Genomic DNA, 22836 nt, shown 5'->3' with positions numbered 1-22836 from the left:
TTTTGCAGTAACTAAGAATAATTCAGAATAAATAATATGACACACCAGTTTAAGGGTGGACACTTTAGTTATCAAATCTGAAGCAAAGGGTCAATAATGTTGACCAGAATTTTCCGAAGTAAGTTAAAGAAAGGAGAAACATGCATTACATTGTTTCAGTCGGTTATGAATGGGATGTCACCAAAGTTCATATGCATGTGAAGGCAGACAAGCTAATACTTTTAGCAATACAGTCCATAAAAGAGGTGGTCTAAAATAACATGCATATTTAACAATTGATTCCACTTTGACAGGCAGGGAATAATCTAATGTAAGTCTCTGAGGCTCCAGCTTTTTCAATAAAGTGTTTTGTTTTAATTCTGCATTGTAGATGATTACCATATCGGTCTCATCTAACCTAATTTTGTTTCTTACATTTTAAGCCAGCACCATGTGACAACCTCTGCATGTAGAAGGCAGAGATATGCTTCTGTTAATGCCCTGCAATAATTAAGCTCTTTTTGGCAAATGCTCTCTTGGCACCAATAAATAACATTATCTCAGTTTGGTACTCGTGATTGTGGCCCTGGGTATGACCTGTGGACATGATTTATGAATCATCAGTGAAACCCCCCCCCCCCAAAAAAAGAGGGTCCCTTAAATCCTCTTAAGACATTATGCTGGACAAGGTGAAACTACCCAATATTTCACAAGATTGAGTTGTCTTGACATGTTCATCCCAGACATGTTACAGTCTGCTGGAACCTCCAAATAACATTTTGCTTGTGTGATGAATAAAGGTAAGTACAAAGCTTGAGTGCTGCAGCATGTTTGTGGTAAAGATAGTCATTAACCACAGCCAGATTTCACTAAAACATTAGGGTGCCCCCTAATGGTATGAGGATGACTTGTAGAACACAAAATTATGTTGACACAGATGTAGCCATACCTTACCTGCTCTGCCAGGACACAAGACAAGGACAAGTTTAATGGTTGTGTAATTCTGTTTGTGACAGAGGGTGTTGACAAACTTTTTGTGACCAAATCCATCTGTAATTATATTGCATATATTGCTTATATGAGGCTATTTGCATTGCCAAAGTTCACCTACTAAAAATATACCAGTTGAACAATTTCTCTCCAGTGTTGTGGGAAGCATTTAGTGTCAAATCCCAGGAAGAATATACATTAAATTATTTAACTGTCTATATTTAATGAGGAAATGCAAAGAGGCGAATCTCAGAGTGAATATTTTTCTTTTAATATATAAACTAATACCACACATGGAAAAATAGATCATGTTCTTTACTAACGATTGGAAATGATCTACAGGAAAAACTAAACGGAGTTCGTGGTTCACTCAGCTCTCTGATTGTGATGGAGCAGCTTTGCACACAGCCTTTGTCAGGGCACGCTGGATAACTGGGTACAGTTTATAGCATCCCTCAATACAGGTCCTCACCCCAGCGGTCAGAGTCTCTTCAGTCATGTCTCCATCAGACTGCAGTCCAGAAATCTGGTTCAGGCTTGGGAGGAATGCGACAGTCAGACCGCCCTGGTTCTCACAGCTGCCTGAGCTGCAGCCATTTTCCTCCATGTAGGAAGGGTCAACCACATAGGAGGTGCCATCCTGGCGCATGGAGCAACCGAGCACCAGATCATACATTTCGATCCCCGCATCTGCAAGCGCAAGAGAGGCGCATGTGACGGCATGGGCCAGAACTGAACCGCTGTTCTCAAGAACCATCACGCTAACCTCGATCTGAGAGCGAGGGTATTTGTGGAGACATATGGCGGGCTGCAGGCTCTCATGTAACATCAGGGAAAAGTCCTTGTCCTGACTCCCCTGAATCCAGGAGCCCCTCTCCGGGCAGGAAAATGGAGCAAAGCGCATGTCAGTAGTCAATCTGGACACAGAGAAAAACAGTTGTGGTTGAGTCTTTTTTTTTTTTTGTTTTTTTTGTTTAACTCTCACAGATATCAGTGTCCACTTCAAACTGAATGCTTTATGGTATACCCACATAAGCTCAGTTTTCTACCCAACTATGGTACTAAATAACAGTTCGCAGTGAAAGTAATGCAAAAACTCTTATCAAACACAAGGAGTTGCCTCTTTGTGAACATTTATGATTTATGGATATGTCAAAAAGCATTTTATTCCCCTAAAAAAAGTGCTGCATTTGGATTAAGTCAATAATGTCTCCAGCAACTGTTTTGGGCAAAAGTTAACATTCTGTTGCATTTCGATTGTTTATGGGGTTTATTAATGTTTAGACTAGTTTTCACGCATGTGTAGTTTAGAACAGTGGTGGAAATAAAGAAAACCCCAAAATGCTGCTGTCCATGTAAGACACAGCAGGCTGTATTTTTATTATGACTTCACAGTTTAATCATCAGAAACCTATGTCTTTGTTTGTTGTGTTGTTAGAGCAGTCAATATGCTTAAAGATTTAAAACAAACAAACTCCATACCTTCCACATTTCATATCCGTCTCATCCTTCCGGTCTGTTTCTCTGGGGCCGTAAACGCAGCACATCAGCTTGGTGTTTCCAGCCTCTAAGTACGCGGAGCCTTTAGCTTGGCTCACCAGGCCACAGCGGACGAAAACGGGCCGGACGTCGACCTGATCCCGCCGCCGACCGTCCGCTCTGGGCCCCTTCGAGGGCAGAACCGCCGCCGGATCGCACGAAAACAGAGACGGGCTCTGAGACACTTCTGGACCACGAACACGTTTGGTGTCAGTCGGCATGTTGAAGTAAATGACCCAAGCAACCGGTCCCGCACGAAATCTCTTCCCCTAGAAACATAGCATGCGGGAGAAATGCTTCCGCTAATATACGCACACTGAAGGATATTACATCAGAAAAGCGAAATATCGAGTACGTACGGATGCAGCAATATTTCATCATTATTACTAGTCAGTTCCTCTGCCATAAAATAACAGTCACAAAAAAGTGATACATGTTATTGATCAAGGACAGAATACAATCATTTCTTTTAAAAATGTATATAAATAAATAACAACATTAGTTAAAAAAAAGTTAGAATACATGTTCGGCTCGACTTGAAACAAAAGCTGGAATTCATTGGGCTTGGGGACTTTTCTCACATATTTCTCTACATCAACTAATATATTTAAAAACGACAACAAAAATCTGAGCTGACACCGTTTTAGTTGCATCAGCCAAAGCACGGAGGTTTGTATCGCTGCCGTGGCGGGCTCTGTTAAGAAGGACAGTAGATTTGTTCAATAGGAAAGCAGATTTCCTGACGTTTCTGTGTAGCCGGACCTGTCGTAGGTGACGTAGGCTGTCGTAGGTGTGACCGCTGGTTGTGCTTTCCTTCTGTTTGAGCAGCGTGGAGTGAAGGAGAAGTACCTGATTCATTCTGCGGGAATAGCGGCTTCTGTGAGTATTTTCATGTGTTTAAAGTAGTTGAAATAAGCTATCTTCATTGTACTGTCCAGCAGAATAGCCTTTCAGTTAGAGCAGTGTGCCGAACTGTCTATCTCAGCCTGAGTGCAGGGAGGTAGCTTGATTAACTGGCTAACACATTAGCCTGCTAACGTCAGATCAAGCTAGTGCCTCTACCTAGAATAGCAATTATAGTCAGCTGACTAGCTTACATTGCAGACTGTCGGTTTTTGGTAGCACTTTAAGAGGAAATATGTTGTATCACATGACTGTCACAAATTTGTGTGGTCTGGAAGTTTATGTTAGACTTACGAGATTAAGTTCACTGGTTTTGTGCCATGGAGACAGAGAACAGGGCTGTTCCTGTCACTAACCTGAAAGATGGGTCCAGTATTTATCATCAACCTGGTCTCCGTCTACCTGTTCTATGATTATAAATGTCCCTATTTTGTCTTGAAAATGCACCATTATTTATTTCTCAAAACCACTGGGCTAATACTTACACCCCACGTCTTTTCTTTCTCTGGTTGCCCGCTAAATGGTTTGTTGTCAGGATGGGGACATGGGCTGTTTGTCATCCACTCCTTATTCCCAGAAAGCTGGAAACACCAGCTGAGGTTTCCTTTGGCAGTTAGTTTACACCAATGGGAATTGAGCTCTGCTGCCTTTTAATTATATATGGTATCACATTTTTAATGAAATATGTGTACTGCAAAAGTCCAAATAAAGTGCTTTTGTTTCCATTCTTACCTAAAATTGGATTTGACTTCATGGTTTAAGATTAGAGCATTGTGCGCCTCACCTGTCTTACTGGATTCCTGAGCTGCTGTTGTTTATGAGGAGAGCGTCAGGCCAATTAGCTGCAGCTAGGTTAACAGCCACACCCTACAAACAGACTTAATTTTAAGCTTTTGGTGTGGAGTGGTAAAATCAAAACATGCATGACACTTGAATGACCGATAAACAATTTCATAATGTTTTGATACTTTATGGACAAAGTCATGTATTTTCTGGCCAATACTGGACGGTTCTTTAACCAGCCTTTAAAAGCACTGACAAGTGTATAATTCTTTTTTTTATTATATGGGATTGCCTTGAATGACATTTTGCTACCTAAAAAGGAGCTACTTCAACAGCTTCCAACAAAGCACATTACTTGCATTTAAAATATGGAAGAAAATTGTTGCCTGTAAAGGTGAAAACAACAAGGTGGCTTGTACAACCCCAAACTTATGCACCAGCCTTGCCAGAGCTCTCGCTAGTTGCAAAGTCATATGACAGGAAGAGAAACCCATGGGAAATTGCTGATGCTGTTAATTGATGGTAAGGCAGTGTTTTAAACAGCTGGTTAAAAAGCTTTACCCAAGATGTGACACACACACACACCCCTACCTCTTCTGTACTTGCCAAATTAGTATTTGGATACAAGAGCACTAAGAGTGTACCCTTAAGGTGACTACTGCCTGAAAGGGAAGAACAGGCCTTAATTGTGTTTTAATAACTTAGTAGAAAAGTTGCTGTTACTCAGACCAAATAATCATCCACCTCTCTAAATGGGACCAGTTTCTGTGAGTTAAATTATCCTTCTGTCTTTGACCTGGAACAATTTAATTGGACCAAGAATTAACTAAAAAAAAAATCACTGGCTGCATTTGGACAAGACCTCCTTAAATGTGCTTGATAGCTAAAGTGTTTCTTTTCTCTGTGTGTAATTTTGTTCACAGAGCTTCTTCAGAATGGACTCCTCCTTGAATGCAGCTCAAATTCGCCAGAAGTTCATTGACTTCTTCTGTCGCTATGAGCACCAGTATGTTCACTCTTCATCCACCATCCCCCTGGATGACCCCACGCTGCTTTTTGCCAATGCTGGCATGAACCAGGTACACACCATGTCTTTCCCAGCACTGCTTCCTACACCATGGCTTTTTTTTTTATGTACCCACTGATTCACAACTTTTAGAATAGGCTCGGAAATCAGATCTAGCAAACTTTCTTGAAAAAAATTATTTTTTTCTCAAGATTTTTTGTTTTTGCACCTCATTTCCTTTAGTTCAAGCCCATCTTCCTCAACACTATTGATCCATCACATCCCATGGCCAGGCTGCATCGTGCTGCCAACACCCAGAAGTGTATTCGTGCAGGAGGCAAACACAATGATCTGGACGATGTGGGTAAAGATGTCTACCACCACACCTTCTTTGAGATGCTGGGCTCCTGGTCCTTTGGGGACTACTTTAAGGTATTACATTTTTTTCATCCAATACATCAGTTTAACTTTTTTGTTACTTGTATTTTTAGTCTTTCCCACAGATTTAGATCATGTTTGTGGAATGGTGCTCGAGTATACACACATGTTGCTGCAAGCGCTTTCACCATTTATAAATTTCTCCTCTGCAAATATTTTGTTTGCCAAGTACTTTGTGACAAATGTATAACTGGGCAGCATAATCTGCTCCCTCTCAAGTCAGTCTACAACTCTATAACTTCTTTGTCTTGGACAGTAGCTGTTCAGCTTTGTAGTACTGGTGAGCTCATTGTAGAGGCACAGGAAAAGGGCACTTTCAAAATAAGAATGAGGGAATTGTTCGCTAGTATGGAAAAGGAGATAATTCTAATACAAAAATGCTTGAACATATGAGCCTGGACCTCATCTCATTCTTTTTATATTTTTGGGTAAAGTGGTTAAAGTTGATTTATGTGAGAATCTTGCTGTTCTCTCCTTTCTGTCAATGTTGCTTGTTATATTACAATGACATATTAATTATCATTATTAATGGACAAGATGGTGTCTAAACAGCTCTAAATTGTTATTGCATCATTTTTGCTCTGCAGGAATTGGCCTGTAAGATGGCCTTGGAGCTGCTGACTCAGGAGTTTGGTATTCCTTTAGAGCGCCTGTATGTCACCTACTTTGGAGGTAATGAGGATGCAGGCCTGGAGCCCGACCTGGAGTGCAAACAGATCTGGATGGACTTGGGGTGAGTGAGCCTTGGGAGCATTGACTGTATGTAAAAATAGATAAAGCTTGTGATGTGAAAAGTGAAACCAGTTTGGAAGTGCCTTAAACCTGCAATCTTTTTAATGGCCAGAAAGAGGCGGCGACATTCCAAAACAATGTCATGGTCTGTGGGAAAATGGACCTTGGTTGCTTTAGTAAACACTAGGTTTCTGGGACCTATTCCAGGAAGCAGGTTTAGCTAACAACTCTTGAGTTTATCAACCCTGAGCTGAGGAAAACTGTGGGTCTAAAAAGAGATTAAACTTCAACTTTGAGTTACAGAGGGTGTCAGATGTAAGGGTGGCAACAGTGATTACTTCATGAATTTATAATCCAGTCAGAAAAAAATCTATATAGTCTCCATTAGGGCAGGGCAGTATGGCCAAAAATATTTATCACGATATATATTTGAAAATTTGCAATAACGTTATTACTGACGATATAATTGACGCGGGACAAAATGCTTTTCAACTCCACAACTTTATTATTGCAAAAAAACCCCGTCAATGTATTTTCACTTAAACAAGTAGCTGTTTTTTATGTGCATTAAAACTATATAAAAATTTAATAGTGAAAATGCAAATTCCTTGCTGACAGTTTAACCAAAAGGCATTTCTAGTGGAAATCGGCTGACATATCCTCAGCATAACCATGTATAATATCCACAAAACTTAAAAAGAGGTTATACACACACAATACGGTAATATTATGTTGAAGCACAGTATGTATTGCTCCGTGAGCCTCCCGACTACGGTAGCTGTAATGCTCCAACAATCCATCAAGCGGTGCGGCGTCATACTAAAACATTTTTTGACAGATTTTTGAGCGCCGTGTATCACAAAAAATCGTTTCGAGGTCAGTAAGCACAACCAGAATTCACACATAAGGCGCACCGGAGAAAATCAAAGGATTGATTTTAAGTATGCCTTATTTTCTGAAAAACAAGGTAATAACGACGGCCTGCTTGCATGCTCTACCAAAAATTGTGCTTTGGTGTGTATCTGACAGACGAAAACCAAACCAGTTCCACACCACTGAAGTTGCAGCATTTTTACAAACCAATTCTGGTTCATCTGTTTCATGTAAGTGATCCGCTTTCACCCTTCTCATTCTCCGTCGCCGCCATGCTTTTTCCGCCATGTGCGTATGAAAACAAAGGCACCGTGTATGCGCGTTTTATCCATATTCTATCGCGATATTTCATTTTCTTATCATTGCCTAACATTATACCAGTATTACCGTGAATGGTATGATATGGCCCATCCCTAGTCTCCATCTTTCTAAGTCTGTGACTTCATGATAATGTCTTAAATTCAGAGTATGAATGTTGACATTTTTTTCCAATGAAAATCAGCTAAATTGGTCTCAATGGGTTGACCCAGGAGCTGCTGACCGTCTTCTACCGCTGCTCCATTGAAAGTGTGCTGACATATTGCATCGGTGTATGGTTCTCCAGCTGCACCACAGCACACAGAAAGGCACTCAGAGGGTCATCAATATGGCCCAAAAATCATTGGACATCCTCTTCCCTCCCTGAAGGACCTGTACAGCACTCGCTGTCTCAAGAGGGCACGCAGCATCCTACGAGACTGTACACACCCAGGACACCGGGTGTTTAAGCTGCTGCCGTCTGGCAGGAGGTTCAGGCTGCTGAGGTCCCGAACAAACAGACTCAAGGACAGCTTTTACAATAGGGCAATAGCCCTAATCAATGCAAATAGCTGACCTGATTGGCTACCTCCCTGGACTTTTTTTAGGGGGAGGTAACAATGTTTAAAACAATAACAATAATAATATTTATATTTATAACAAGGTGCAATAATAATTAATGTGCAATAATAACAGTGTGCAATACACATAACACTTATTCTTCTTTTTTATTTCTAAGTTAATATACTGTGTTGTGTTGTTTGTGTTGCGTTGTGATGTGTCATATCGTGTCGTGTTGTGTTATATGTAGTGCCGACGTAGGACAGTTTTTCCAATTTCATTGTACTACTGTACTATGTATGACTGTGCAATGACAATAAAGAATTATCTTATCTTATCTTATCTTATCTTAATAGTCAAAAAGGTACCATTGGCTACATAGCAGCACCAGTAAAGATCACAGACTCAGACTGTGACTGACTGTGATCAGATCAGGCTCTGATCCATTTCCACTCTTCTCATTTCTCAGCTCATTATCACATCTGGATCAGTTCATAATGGCTACATTTTTCCCAACATGATACTTTATTCAAAATAGCTCATCCTCTCAAAAACATACTTAAATATTTAAAACATTCAAGTATTTTATAGATTTTAAATATTAGAAAATATTTGAATATTTAAAATCTAATGACTTTTCAGTTGAATGTGAAACTGTTACTGAGTTTTTCTATTAACTGTAACTAAGTAAAACATCTGTGGCTGTAAGAGAGCAGTCATCTATCAATTAGATAGATTAAAGTCAGATTACATCAGATTGAAAATGGACACAATGGGAAATATTAAAGCAGAGATTTTCTGTAAATCTCTCATACATTTTTTCCAGTAATGGCAGAAAAAAAAGAAATTCTCCATTTTACAAAAAGTGAGGTTGCTACATTACATCAATAGTCAATAGACTAAATGTTCACTGAATAATTATTAAAACAATGATATGGCCATAAACTATAATTAATTATATTTTTTATTTAATAAAAAAACGTCTGGAGGACAGGTCTGCCCTGAAGTCTATTGCTGTCTGGGTAAATGATCCTGGGTAAATAATAAAAATCTGTCAGTAAACTGTGATTGGTTTCTCCAGATTTTTATCATCAGTCTTTGTACATTTTGTCCCTGGCAGGTTGCAGCTGAATAATTGCATTGCTGGCAGAGTCACCCATGCTAATAAAAATTACTGTTTTTTGCACTCCTGTTTTTTAAAATAAATATCATGATCATCACTGACACACGTTCATATTTTTCAGTCTACTGGATTCAAAGGGAGTCTCTCTTCTTTATTTACCCATTGTCAGTGAGTTTGATTGATGATGGCTTTCTTTCCCTACTCATGCATGGTCTTAATTCACGGTGAACATACTCAGAGTTGATTGAACTTGCTCTGATCAGCTGTTCTAGAAGAGGAAACCCAGATTTGCTCATTTCAGAGTTCAAGTCAGACTATATTTTGAAAACTCAGATTTTGATGAACATGCTTTCTGGAATATAGCCTTGATCTAATTAAATACAATATGATTTTTATTTTACGTTATGATCACCGTTGTATGTGAGATGTAGCCCTTGTCATCTTGTCACATCTGCATTCAAAGCACCAAGATAACAGCAGCTTGGCAGTTGGTTAAAAGTATAAGTAAAATCTATGAATTTTCTTGATTTGTTAAAATGGATTTATGTTTGTTAAATAACACTACACCTTAAAATAAAAACAAGAGTTCAAAAGTATTCATTACAATCCTGGTGATCTGATCAGCAACAGACAAAAATGTTTTGCTTGTCGAAGATTCATTTGTCTTTTCATCTTAAGGGAGTTGATTCAAGTTCTGCCTCTCTCTGTTTCTTTGTTTGGTTTAGCGTGGATGAGGCTCGCATCCTGCCGGGCAGTATGAAGGATAACTTCTGGGAGATGGGAGACACCGGCCCCTGCGGCCCCTGCAGTGAGATCCACTACGACCGCATTGGAGGGCGAGACGCCTCTCACCTGGTGAACATGGATGATCCCAATGTGTTGGAGATCTGGAACCTGGTGTTCATCCAGTTCAACAGGTAACACACTCACACACACACACAGACAGTGAAAAATGATCTTACTAAGAGGACTTTATGAATCGATGATCGCATCCATGAAGCAAAATAATTTGTTAAAGGAATAATGCTTTTGCATTAAATTCACACATTGTTTCACACAACATCACATGCTGTGTTAAAAGAGTAAGTAATTTCTTGTCATGTCTTATGAGGCAGTGTAAAATCTTCTTGGTTCATTGCATTCGTTTACACCTTGTGGTGTTTTGAAAATGACTTCCAGGATTAGTCCTGTCAAGGCTGCTGGGCTACACGAATCCATAGTGTTGCTTTGTCCTCAGTTCCAGCAGAGCTCACGTTTGCTTTCACATCCATAGTTGTGCTCGTTTGGTGAAAAAAATGCCAAAGAAAAAAATGATATGTTGTTAAGTTCTTTTTCTAGTCTGTGTTCACAAGCCTTAAGCACCCAGCCTTTTGAACTTGCACTCAACATCGATCCAGTAGTGAAGTTAGATTCTGTTGCAACAATGTAATGTTTGTTATGCGTTTATGTCTTCTGCTGTCTATAAAATCTCATGGGGGTGGAAAAAAAGATAAGTAGGTTTTTTTTTTGTTTTTGTTTTTTCTTTTAGAAATACTGATAACAGGTATAAGCAGAATGAAAAAGCACTGGAGTAACTGCTGGAATACAGGGACCTGTAAAAGCTCAGTGCACCTTATATTAACTTACTATATTTCCATGTTCTGAACAAACAGGGAAAGACTGTATTCACATGTACACGTGGTGTATAGGCATTTTCACACTGTAATTAGCAAAAAAAACAAAACAATGCTTTTCTGATGTTTTGTAGTATTTCCCAGCATATTTGAACTAAACCACAGTGAAAAGTTATCACTGACAGCAATTATCAACACAACAGCAGCCGTGTGCTTAAATTGGTTTCAGATTCACCTGAGCCTTGTTACCTGTTCGGCAGGTGACAAAAAGAACCTGTGTGGCAGCAGCACACCCTTACATGAATCTAAACAAGGAACATGGGCTGGAATTTGGACACACCTCTATCTGTTTTGGACAGGATGTTCAAGCTAGTGAATCAGATGCACACTCCCACTCTCCACACCACTTAAAACTAAATCTTTTGTTAACGCATTCCAAGAAATTTACTGTCGAGGAATTCTCACCAGTGGGCCTATTTTTATGGAAGAGGGTAAATTAAATACAGGATAACAGCAGTCTTTTTTTTTTTATAAACTGCAAACTACAATGGTAAATAAAAAGAACAGTAGTTGCATATAAATTACATATATATGTATGTTTTAGTAATAACAAGTGTGTACCTCTATAACAAAACAGCACTGACAAGAGGTCTTAAATCTTTTTACTGATCAGTGAATCTGTGTTTTTTTTAACTGTTTAACAGAGAGTCAGAGACGGAGCTGAAGCCGCTGCCTAAGAAGAGCATTGACACAGGGATGGGTCTGGAGCGCCTTGTGTCTGTACTGCAGAATAAAATGTCCAACTATGACACTGACCTCTTCATCCCGTACTTCGAAGCCATTCAGAAGGTACAGAAGTGTCAAGGGTTTGTGTGAAAGAGAGAGAAGATCTATCCTTTACTCGACAGTTCAATGAAAGAGAAATTATGATTAGATTGGGCAAGATACAGTAAATAGTTATAGCTACTGAATCTAAATATCAAAACTCTCCTTATTCCTATTAATTAATCTGGTAGTATGATTCCACACAAAGTTGCCTTAACAGCAGCATTTATCGATGTGTTTATTTACATTAGAGGAAGAAGTTTGGGGCCCACATATCTAACATGAAGAATATGATCTATTTCAGGGTACGGGTGCTCGACCTTACACGGGGAAAGTAGGTGCTGAGGACGCTGATGGTATCGACATGGCTTACCGTGTGCTTGCTGACCACGCCCGCACCATCACCATCGCCTTATCAGATGGCGGTCGACCTGACAACACAGGAAGAGGGTAGGACATTGTTGATTGTTTAAATACTCAACAGACTTAACAGTGATGGTTGCAAATGAAAAGTTTTGTGGAGCCTTTTTTACACATTAAAATATGTTGTTGTTTCCACCATGTTTAGCTACGTGTTGAGGAGGATCCTGCGCCGTGCGGTCAGATATTCTCATGAGAAGCTGGGTGCTCAGAGAGGCTTCTTTGCCTCTCTCGTGGATGTAGTGGTCGATTCCCTGGTGAGATTTTCTTTCCTTTGTAGTTCACGTAGGCATTACAGACACACAACTTGCTGTTGTTTGGGTTATTGTCATGAGGGTTACGTTAATTTTAGCTGTTTTATTCTCTGATCTTGTAGTGTGACTGGGTTAATGTTGAAGACAGTTTTTCTCTTACTTTTTTAAATAGCATTTCCTACTTTAGAAGCCAAAAAAACATTTGTTCTGTTCTACCAAAACTAGTTTAATGACATTTTTCTTTTAATGTGTAATTGCATTTACTGGATAACAGCAGGGAATAGAATTTACTGCAGGAAGCTTTCCTTATTGCTAACATTAGATTTCAAATGAGACTTTGTTTTATATATTCTTAATTTTGAGGTGTGTATTTTGTATTTTCCAGTGTTGTGAAAATATATGACTGTTTCAAAAAATCTTGGTGTTTAGTATTACTTAACATAAAACACTTAATAAACTCTAAATGACGTGTCTTGTTTTTACTCCTCCTTTTCCATTTCTTTCTTTCTTCCCCCCCCTCTCTGTCTACATCTCCATGGGTCTACTTTGACTGCATCCTCCAGGGTGAAGCATTCCCAGAGTTGAAGAAAGACCCAGAAATGGTGAAGGACATTATTAACGAGGAAGAGGCGCAGTTCCTTAAAACCCTCAGCAGAGGGCGCCGTATCCTGGATAGGAAGATAATGAGTCTGGCTGACACAAAGACAATCCCAGGTGAGACACGTTAAAACACATTAAACTTTGTTGATTTTTTTTAGTTGAGAGTGCAGTGTTTAGTGTAACGTGTGTAACTTTCTTTTAAGAAGTTCACTGCTCTGTTTTTGTTACATCCTCCCTCAATTATCCTCTTCATTTTATCCTTTCTTCACCTTTCATCTGTCTTCACCACCCACATGACTTCTTCTTTTCTTGGCTCATTTTTCTGTCATTTCTTCCCTCCTTCAGTTGCTTTGTTTTCCCGCTTTTAATCCCATCAGAATTTGTTGGCATTATGGATCAGTCTCTTCCTTCATCTTTTTGTCTGACTGTCATGCTCAGTGCCTCAGAGCTTCCCAGATCAGTACAAAAATACTCACTAAAGGGAAGGAATTACAGTTTGAAAAGCTGAAAAATTCATCAATTGATGTTTCAGACCATAAATTCAAGCGACATAAAAATTGATGCACATTCTGCTTTGCTTATAAACGTAACCCTCCAAGGTTGTTAGTGTACACTGTAATGGATTTTTTCAAAAGTTGTATACCTCAGGCAAACTAATATTTCTTCATTGTCACAAAATGTGTCCGAATCATTAGTGCACCCTGCAAACATAAGCTGCTACAAAGCGGTTTATTTGTGCTTTTCATGCTTTTACTTAGCCAAACAAAGGCTCCAATGGATCAATATTTTTTTTATTGTCTGACTCAAGGACATAAGTGTTTAAGCAGTGTTGTTTCAGACACTCACACTTCTGTCTTTTCTCCCTCTCTCCATGCACAAAGGTGACACAGCATGGTTGCTGTATGACACATACGGTTTCCCTCTGGACCTCACCTCCCTTATTGCTGAGGAGAAAGGCATGGAGGTTGACCTGGCTGGCTTCGAGGAGGAGAAGAAGGCAGCACAGGTGAGCAGATGATTGTTTGAATATGGCCTTGACCGTCCTGTTAGCGAGACTCTACTGAACAGTAGTTTTTGTGTCCACTCCTGTGGGTGCACTGTTTTGCTTTGTGTCAGCATTCTCCAGTATTGCACTGTAAGTCAGAATCAGGAGTCATGCACCTGCTGTTTAAATAAGCCTACATTTACTTTACAGTTCGGTGTGAATCCCTTGTTGTTTGATTAAGCCAAAAGATTGATTTGCTTTCCGTAAGACTGCAACCTCTGATTTCTATCCCACACATTTCATCGACTTTGTACGAGCCTCATACCAATACTGCAGTTCTCCTCATTCCCACTTGGGGGAGTTTGACACAGCACAGTACTGTACAATATCTCCTTAACCTTTTATAGAGTTACCAGTTTATTAGATACACCTGTGAAGCCTCAAACCGGTTTTTCTCAGCTTTTTTTTTTTTTTTTTTTTTAAATAATATCACGCAAGTACTGATTTATTATGTGTCTTGAGGAAGGAGAACAAATTTAGGAACATTGCAAACTTCAAATGTTCTCAGTGGTCTTTCACATGTGAGACTTACGTTATCCAGAAAATATCTCATTACACTGCAATATAAAGTGCCTTGAGGCAACTGTTGTTGTGAATTGGTGCTAAGTAAATAAAATTGAATTGAATAAATATACAGAAGAAGAAACTTGCAAAATATCTCATAAGTGGGATTTCTACACTTCTGGGTTTCTACAGCTATACTACATTGTCCTCCTTTTCCCCCAGATTTTGCTTCGTCATGGCTGTAATTTCTTCTCCCTTTATTCTTTTCCCCTCATCTTATTGAGCTGCATCCATTCTGCACTAAAGCACTACATGTTTACAAATCCAATTGCTCATTTAACTGTTATGTGCTTAAGCAATGGATGCAGTCTGAGCCAGTTTACCTGAAACTTGTCTTCTGGCTGTCCCCTCGTTTGTTGCTGTTTCCTATTGTTTTTCTGAGTTGATTAACATTTATGTTGGCTAGAAATCGACATGTGCATGCTTTCAATTCCCATCTTTGAAACCTGTCTGTAAGAAAGTGAGAGAGCTTATAATCTTGTAAAGAAAGGGAAAGAGAACTCTCAAAGCGTTCCTTGGGTCTGATATTGTGCCATCTCTGTAGCACTCCCGGAAAGTCACTCCATCTTCCACACTGATGTAAATGTAGAACGCTTAACATTATTCGATATTGGTGTAAATGTACAGGAATTTAACTCATTTTATCTGCTACAGTTCCGGGAACTGATTAAATGAATTATGCACAATCTTGCACAGTCATTACTTAAAAATGTCTAATCTTTATTGAATGATTATACCAGACAAATTGTGATTGTCTTTTGCTATCAGTCATTCTGTAATTTAATTGTAAATGTTTCTGTATTTTTTGGGTTATGACTGAGCACGAGACTGTTTGTGTTTGTGTGTGTGTAGTTGAAGTCCCAGGGTAAGGGCGCAGGAGATGAGGACCACATCATGTTGGACATCTACGCCATCGAAGAGCTGAGAAACAAGCAGATACCCGCCACAGATGACTCTCCCAAATACAATTATACCTCAGATGAAAATGGCAACTACCGTAAGTGATGCATAGAAAAGCACTATATAAGTACAAGTCCATTTACCTTTTAAAGTCAACTGATCTGTATCCTATTATTGTACCCAGAGTTCCAGCAGGCCTCAGCTACAGTGCTTGCTCTCCGTCGTGACCGCGCCTTCTGCGATGAGGTGACCACGGGTCAGGAGTGTGGCGTGGTGCTGGACCAGACGTCCTTCTATGCAGAGCAGGGTGGACAGACATTTGATGAAGGCTACTTGCTCAGAGAGGATGACAGTACAGAGGATGTAAGTGCAATAAAAATAAATTGAGGGAAACAACACCTTGGTTCATGTGCTTTTTACACTTCTGTAATGAGCTCTGTTAATCCTGTTGGTGTTGTAAAAAAGGGCTTTGATAGTTTCCCTTCATTAGGGTAATTGTCACAGTTGGAGTTTGTTTTTCCTCCCGAACACACTGCAGGTACAGAGAGAAATCGAGCTTTACCTTTTGTCGACTTTTAACTGGGCGGATGAGAATTGCACAGTCTGTCTTCAAAGCTAACACATTTGTTCAAATAGCACTTCTGGATCTGATAGCTGCTGGAAATCATGGCCGCGAGCAAACAGCCCATCTGCTTGGCGAAAAAGCCTGCCAAATGAATTATCATAGTTCTGACAGAAGAATGGACAAAAGATAATAAATTGTTCTTGTCTCTCGTCCATAACTGAGAACTTGAATGGCATGAAAACATTCATATCAGAGTTTTAGCAGAACATCTGTGGGGGAGGGTGGGGGGGATCCATTCAAATGCCAGCACTTCATTTCTTTTGTATGTCTTTATGTATTCTTCTAGTAATTCTCATATTTGCTGAGAATGTGAGAACTTTCTATAAAGAGCTTTGACTTATTAAGTCTTTGTGTTCTCCAAAATATTTAATCACACAGACACACAAACCATCAGACTGCCTTCAGCCAGGAGTTTTTCTTTTTGACTATGAAAACTTTTGTTTGAATGTACTCTTCTGCTTTTTGCAGCGCATGGAGTTCTCGGTGAAGAATACGCAGGTTCGAGGAGGTTACGTTCTCCATGTGGGTACAGTCTATGGCACACTGAAAGTTGGAGACCGTGTCACCTTACATGTAGATGAGGTGAGAATTGAAACTGGGATATTGACCCTAGGTTTTGAAAAACAAAAAAACACAAACAAAAAGCCAGCTAAGTAAAAGAGATTCTAGGTATGTTGAGCTTTGACTCTGGTTGGCCCCTGGTTGATGGGCCTTTGTGACTTCTTTGTGTACTATCAGGCAAATAGGTGTTTTTCAGCATCTAAGCTTCATCTGTCTTAATGCCTCTGAATGAAGACAAAAATATCTATCCACACACACTTTCCAGGCTCGCCGTAGACCCATCATGAGCAATCACACTGCTACACACATCTTAAACTTTGCGCTGCGTGGGGTGCTAGGGGAGGCAGACCAGAGGGGCTCCCTGGTTGCCCCCGATCGCCTGCGCTTTGACTTCACTGCTAAAGGTGCTCTCAGCACGGATGAGGTCCGCCGGACTGAGGAGATCGCTTGTACCATGATAAAAGATGCCAAGGTCAGTGGATGGAGTGAAATCACCAGACAGTTTTATGAAGAGAAAAAAATGTTAATCTTTACAGACCTTTATTTAATATTAATATTGGATTTTAACTTTCCAGACTGTGTACGCAATGGAAGCAACCCTCGCAGAAGCCAAAGCGATTCAGGGTCTGCGCGCTGTATTCGATGAGACATACCCCGACCCGGTCCGTGTCGTGTCTATTGGCATTCCTGTCCCAGAACTACTGGCAGACCCCAACAGTGCTGCTGGTTCCCTCACCTCCATCGAGTTTTGTGGTGGAACGTGAGTATGGCACTTGTTTTCAGTCTTTGTGCATTTCTGCTCACACGTGAGGGCGAATGCAAATCAACCACATGGCTGTTAATTGTTGGGTCAACTCAGCGTGGTTTCCTCTTAACGAAAAGTTTTTATATGTGATGGGTCTAAGGAAGCCCGTTTCCGCCACTAAAAAAAAAAAGTATCCATAACTCGAAATTTCGAATTATTTTCTTAAAATTTCAAGTTAATACGTTTCGAGAAAAGTAACTTGAAATTTTGACTGACTTTTCTCAAAATTTTGATGTAATAGCTCGAAATTTCGAGTTAGCACTGCCAGTCAGTAATCTACGTGAATGACATTATTTCCTTGTTACCCAGAAGCTGAAGCCCTCAGCTACAAATGCTAGAGCTAAGCTACCAGTATTACAGCCAGTCATGAATGCACATACTGCTGAGTATTTTCAGCGTGGCTTCACAAATGATAAAATCCTTGTGATATTATCTGAATCACATGGCGTTACTATTAGCAAACGTACTCCCGAAAGCGCCAATTTGTTGCTATACATTGGTAGCTCATGATCCGGTTTTGAGTGCACATTCCTCTGTGCCATATCCTTCCGGGTAACAAGAAAATGACATCATTAGTTAGTAAGTTGGAATTTCAAGAAAATAACTTGAAAATAACAAATTTCGAGTTATGGATACTTGGTGCTAAAAAATCAAGGCGGTGTGGAAATGTCAAACACCCTTTAGACTTATGTATTAAAGTGCTTAATTTGAGCCAATTGTTTAAATTCATCAGATTTTTTTCAGTATTATTTTGTTTGTTTTTTTTATAATTCAACCACTTGGATTTTAAGTCTTACATTTAGGGGCAACTGTGCCAACAGAGACAGCTGTACCCGCTGCCTACTAGGCTTCAGCCTGAGCTGAACTGAAGACCGTGTTTCTGATAATGAATCTATCTGACAAATAATGTGGCTGATTTTTGTGGTACAGTTTTCCAACAAGTTATAATTATAGTATTATTTTATTTTATGTCTGTTATTAGCAGGGTATCCATCTGTGCGTTGTCCCCCATTCATTTTTTTTTCTCCAAAGCTCGCTAGGTTTGCTCTGGTGGGGACCAACATACTAATGTTTAGACTTCAAAATGTGGACTCCACTGGTAGATGGAGTAATAGCTATGGCCGTGTTTAATATACGGTTTATGGGTTGGACACTTCAACTTCAGATTGTACAGTTTGGTGCTGGAACTCAGTTTCTATCGCTAACTATATTATTGATGGGTTTCTTGTCTGTGATTTAAAACAGTTGCAGCCGTTCTCCATGAATAATGGACGCTAATTGTCAGTTTGTCAACAGTTTCTCAAACAGAGAAAATGGCCTTCTGTTAGTGTTTGCCTAAAAACCTCAAACCAGTTTTTCTCAGCTTCACTCCTTTTGTTTGGAGAGCTGCCTCATTCATTATCATGTTGTGATAATGAATGGTGACAATGTCTATTTGTTTAACAGTGTATTTCACAGATGTTAGTGATGTTTGGGAAAATGCAGGGGGGAAAAATGAGCAGAACGACAACATGTGGCAGGATGAAAAATCCAAGCATGGTAACATTTTTCTTAATTTGATATGCTGCGTTGATTCAAGTGTGTTTGCCATTCCATTACTGTGTGCGCCCTGAGTGGAATCAAGTGTGCAGCGTGAACACATATCAGTGTACAAAAGTCCAAATACGCGCATTTGCATTGGGCCGATAGTTTTCAGACCAGCCCAGGGGCGGTGTGTAAAGTGGAAAGCGTTAATTGGATTTGTGCATCTTTATGGTGAGACGAGCGTGTCCCTGTGCAGACAGAGGCCTGGAACATTTCGTCAAGCTCAATCCACTGATTAGACTTGCTCCACTGACTCGTACAGTGTCTGCTCCTGGCTGTAAAATTCACCTGAATGCCCAGACATCTTCGCTCTTTCACACGTTGTGTTATAGCCTGGCTTTTTATGCCATTTTGTGCTGCAGGAGCCAATATTCCGAGCTATTTTTGATGCAAAGGCTGCGAGGGTCGGTTCAGATTTTAAGCACCGCAAAAGACATTTGCATTAAGCCCATTCTTCATCTTCTTTTTTCTTTTTTTGGTTTTAATTGCACATCCTTCCATCTCAAGCTGCTTCAGGTTTCAGGAAACTGTTGGTGTGCTTCTTGATGCTGTCTTTGATGTTGTTTTAATCTGCAGCCACTTCAAAGAGCCTCTCATTCCTGCTGCTGTTGTTTGGTAATGTTTTCCTCTCTGCTCCTCGTCCTCTGCTGCTGCTCGCCCCTCTCCTACTTCTCATCTGCCTCCCGCAGTTGTGTAACGTTGTTGTTTTCTGTTATCCACAGCCATCTGCAGAACTCGGGTCACGCCGCGCCGTTTGTCATCGTCTCAGAGGAGGCCATCGCTAAGGGCATCCGCCGCATCGTTGCAGTGACAGGAACAGAGGCCCAGAAGGTCAGGACTCTCACACACTCACACACACACACACACACACACACACACACACACACACACACACAGCTTACACTTACTGATGTACTCGCTCAAAGCGTTACACTCATGTACTCACTTCCACCCCCACATACAGAGAAGGGTTTAGACAACATTTTAAAGACGGTAGCCCCACAGAGGGGCGGTGGTGTCTTGATGGTGAAATGTTCACACTGGTAACTACAAACACAACTGATTAAAGGAAAATTTGTCCGAGACAAAGCGACATTTGGGTTTCTGTGATGAAACTTGAATGAACGTTGAGGTGAACACTGTAGTAAAAAGAACAACATAGCATTTGCACCCCTCTCTCTTCAGGCCCACAGGACAAATTTACTATTTTTAGACAATAATTAGTCTTTAATCTTTTCCACCAATTGTATTCTCTTCTCATTCTTCCTCCTCATGTTTCTTTGCCCTTTTTGATCTTTGCCCCTGCCTCACTCCTCACTCTGCTGTGTCGCATATCCATCAGGCTCAAAGGAAAGCCGATGCCCTGCGCCAGTCTCTGTCTGCCCTCGGAGACAAGGTGAAGCAGCAGACAAGCCCAAACAAGGACACACAGAAAGAGATTGCTGACATGACTGAGGTAAATGGGATGTTTGGTTTAGAGAAACATTTCGAGGCAAATCAATTGTGAAAAATTGCAAATTGCGCTGTGGTAACATCTCCGTCTCCTCTGCAGTCGATAGGCACCGCAGTGATCTCTCAGTGGCAAAAGGATGAGATGAGGGAAACCCTGAAGGGCCTGAAGAAGACCATGGATGACTTGGACCGCAACTACAAGGCTGACATCCAGAAGAGGGTTCTGGAGAAGACGAAGGAGGTGATCGAAAGCAACCCAAACCAGCCGCTGCTCGTCATGGAGATGGAGACCGGAGCCTCAGCAAAGGTGAGAGTCAAGACAGAATATTTTTGGGGGGAAATGAAGTCTGAATATCAGTGGCAGAATTCTTATGAATCTTTTTACATGTTATTCCATAAAAGAACCATGTCCTTGTTGGATATACAGAGCATAAAGAGAGAGCACATTTATAATCCAGTCCCCGAGACTTCATCAGCATCCTGTACAGAAATAAATTAGGAGTGCAAACAGTATTAAAATTCACTTTATCTCTGCACATTTTCTCAGGCTCACTTAGCTTATCTCACTGTGTTATTGCCACGGGACTAAATCAGCTCTGTGGCCCATTAGTTGTGACCTTGAGACATCAATAGTGCTGATTAGGAGATGTTTTTTTATTCTTCTATTCCCACATCCTTTTTTCCCCTCTTTACATCCCTCTTTCCTTCTTTCTCTCTCAGGCTCTGAATGAGTCACTGAAGCTGCTGAAGTCGCAGTCCCCTCAGACAGCTGCGATGCTCTTCACTGTAGACCCAGATGCTGGCAAGATCACCTGTTTGTGTCAAGTCCCACAGGTATCATTCAGTGACATGTGCTAGAAGCCTTGCTCTCAGCATTTTCCATGGATTTAACCCTTTCCACCCTCCACCTTTCCTCTCTGCAGGATGTGGCTAACCGTGGCCTGAAGGCCAGCCAGTGGGTTCAGGAGCTGTGTCCCCTGCTGGACGGCAAAGGAGGCGGCAAAGACATGTCTGCACAGGCCACGGGCAGGAACACACAGTGCCTGCAGGAGGCGCTCCAGATGGCCAACGAGTTTGCACGGCTCAAACTGGGAGAGAACTAAGAGGCGAGAGGGTGGGGTCTGTGTGGGAGGTGAGGTTACAAACATATCGGGGAGTGAAGTGGAAATTAGTCTGAAATCTTTAAACATCCTGTCTTCGTTTTTCCTCTCCTCCTTTAGACTTAGAAAGGTTAGAAACCTAGCAAAACTCAACCACTGATGCTCAGCCAGCAATAAATGAGCCACTCGTCTTTACTTTCTGCTTTGCCCTGTTAAAACTAATCTCTCTGGGAATAACTTGAACACATAAGATCCACTCATAACTGAAGGAGGATGGCAGATGATTTCTATTTTACTGTGTCCAACTCGTTTTTGCATGCAGAGGAAAAGAAAAGGGACATACATTTGATGTAGCCTCCTACAAGTACTGTGCAGCTCAGATAAAGTGACAAAAAATTCCTACCTTGGAGCACAAAGTGGGCTCTCGACACACCACCATCCTGCCTCCGTGTTTAGTTTCATCTCACTGTAGTCCTGTTTGTTTAGAAACAAGCCCCCAAGGCACTTTGTCCTTCTTTTGGCTTCCTGTGCCACTTGGGCTCAGGAATAACAGTCAAGTTGACCCAGCTTGGATACAGTATGAATAATGTTTATCCTTTGTTGGCAGAAAGCAGTTTGGCTCCGTCCATGTGTATGACAAAAGCCTGTGTGCTCTCCTGTGATTAGCTGGACTGGAGTTGTACAGTACATGCAGTAGCTGTATTATAGTCTTCAAATAACAAGCCATTTTCTGACATGTAATAAAACAATGGGTTTAATTTAGTAAATTAAGAATTCACTAACTGTAAAATGATCATGAACATGTCTAGTAACCAATCTTTGTGACTTCATACTGCTGACATTTAATATTGATTAATTAAATGCAGAAAGTTTTGTTATTGTATCTGCTTCCTGTCACTGAAATGTCACGTTATGGGATGGAATAAATACAGCTGACAAATGCCACATGTCTGTGTCATTCCTGGTAGATCTGTGATGAACTTTAGCTTTTTCATTTTAGATGGGCAGTTATGGATTTGAGATTGATCTAAACTGAAAGCACTGTTCATAAACTGTACATAAAAGATGGCTGTAGCTTCCACGTCTCAGTGTCTAATGACCAGCAGGGGGCGACTCCTGTGGTTATATAGAAATCTGCAGGAAAACAGCCCTTTATGACTGAAAAGTTGCTACTGTATGAGCTTCACATTCAAATCCAGCTCTCACTGGATTATAAAAGCTAAGAGTGTGACCCTCAAATTGAGGTTATCTCTTACAGTCTATT

At 40.5% G+C, this 22836-nt stretch overlaps 2 protein-coding genes across 2 annotated transcripts; one reads left to right on the top strand and one right to left on the bottom strand.

Annotated features, from left to right (window-relative positions):
• Positions 1 to 1218: 1218 nt before the first annotated feature.
• Positions 1219 to 2777, bottom strand: exosc6 (exosome component 6). Its single transcript, XM_031734229.2, has 2 exons — positions 2452 to 2777; positions 1219 to 1886 (listed from the first exon to the last, which is right to left on the bottom strand). The coding sequence occupies exons 1-2, from the start codon at positions 2727 to 2729 to the stop codon at positions 1340 to 1342; spliced, it is 825 nt and encodes a 274-aa protein (XP_031590089.1). The 5' UTR covers positions 2730 to 2777; the 3' UTR covers positions 1219 to 1339.
• Positions 2778 to 3254: 477 nt separating this feature from the next.
• On the top strand, positions 3255 to 22517 carry aars1 (alanyl-tRNA synthetase 1). The gene is made up of 20 exons (XM_031734228.2): positions 3255 to 3387; positions 5118 to 5273; positions 5444 to 5632; positions 6226 to 6371; positions 9950 to 10141; positions 11542 to 11686; positions 11967 to 12112; positions 12231 to 12339; positions 12900 to 13050; positions 13818 to 13942; positions 15398 to 15542; positions 15630 to 15808; positions 16539 to 16652; positions 16897 to 17103; positions 17207 to 17391; positions 19743 to 19851; positions 20363 to 20476; positions 20573 to 20779; positions 21193 to 21306; positions 21396 to 22517. The coding sequence occupies exons 2-20, from the start codon at positions 5130 to 5132 to the stop codon at positions 21573 to 21575; spliced, it is 2901 nt and encodes a 966-aa protein (XP_031590088.1). The 5' UTR covers positions 3255 to 3387; positions 5118 to 5129; the 3' UTR covers positions 21576 to 22517.
• Positions 22518 to 22836: the final 319 nt, after the last annotated feature.

This window comes from Oreochromis aureus, linkage group 7 (genome assembly GCF_013358895.1).
Source record: "Oreochromis aureus strain Israel breed Guangdong linkage group 7, ZZ_aureus, whole genome shotgun sequence".
Classification (NCBI taxonomy): Eukaryota; Metazoa; Chordata; class Actinopteri; order Cichliformes; family Cichlidae; genus Oreochromis; species Oreochromis aureus.
This window is presented reverse-complemented; position numbering and strand designations above follow the sequence as displayed.

Bases quoted from the DNA above. Each gene is read 5' to 3' on its own strand.
- exosc6 (XM_031734229.2), bottom strand. From the start codon at position 2,729: ATGCCGACTGACACCAAACGTGTTCGTGGTCCAGAAGTGTCTCAGAGC. The intron at 1,887-2,451 runs GTATGGAGTTTG...CTCTGTGTCCAG, and splicing joins ACGGATATGAAATGTGGAAG to ATTGACTACTGACATGCGCT.
- aars1 (XM_031734228.2), top strand. From the start codon at position 5,130: ATGGACTCCTCCTTGAATGCAGCTCAAATTCGCCAGAAGTTCATTGAC. The intron at 19,852-20,362 runs GTCAGGACTCTC...CATATCCATCAG, and splicing joins CAGGAACAGAGGCCCAGAAG to GCTCAAAGGAAAGCCGATGC. The intron at 20,780-21,192 runs GTGAGAGTCAAG...TTTCTCTCTCAG, and splicing joins AGACCGGAGCCTCAGCAAAG to GCTCTGAATGAGTCACTGAA.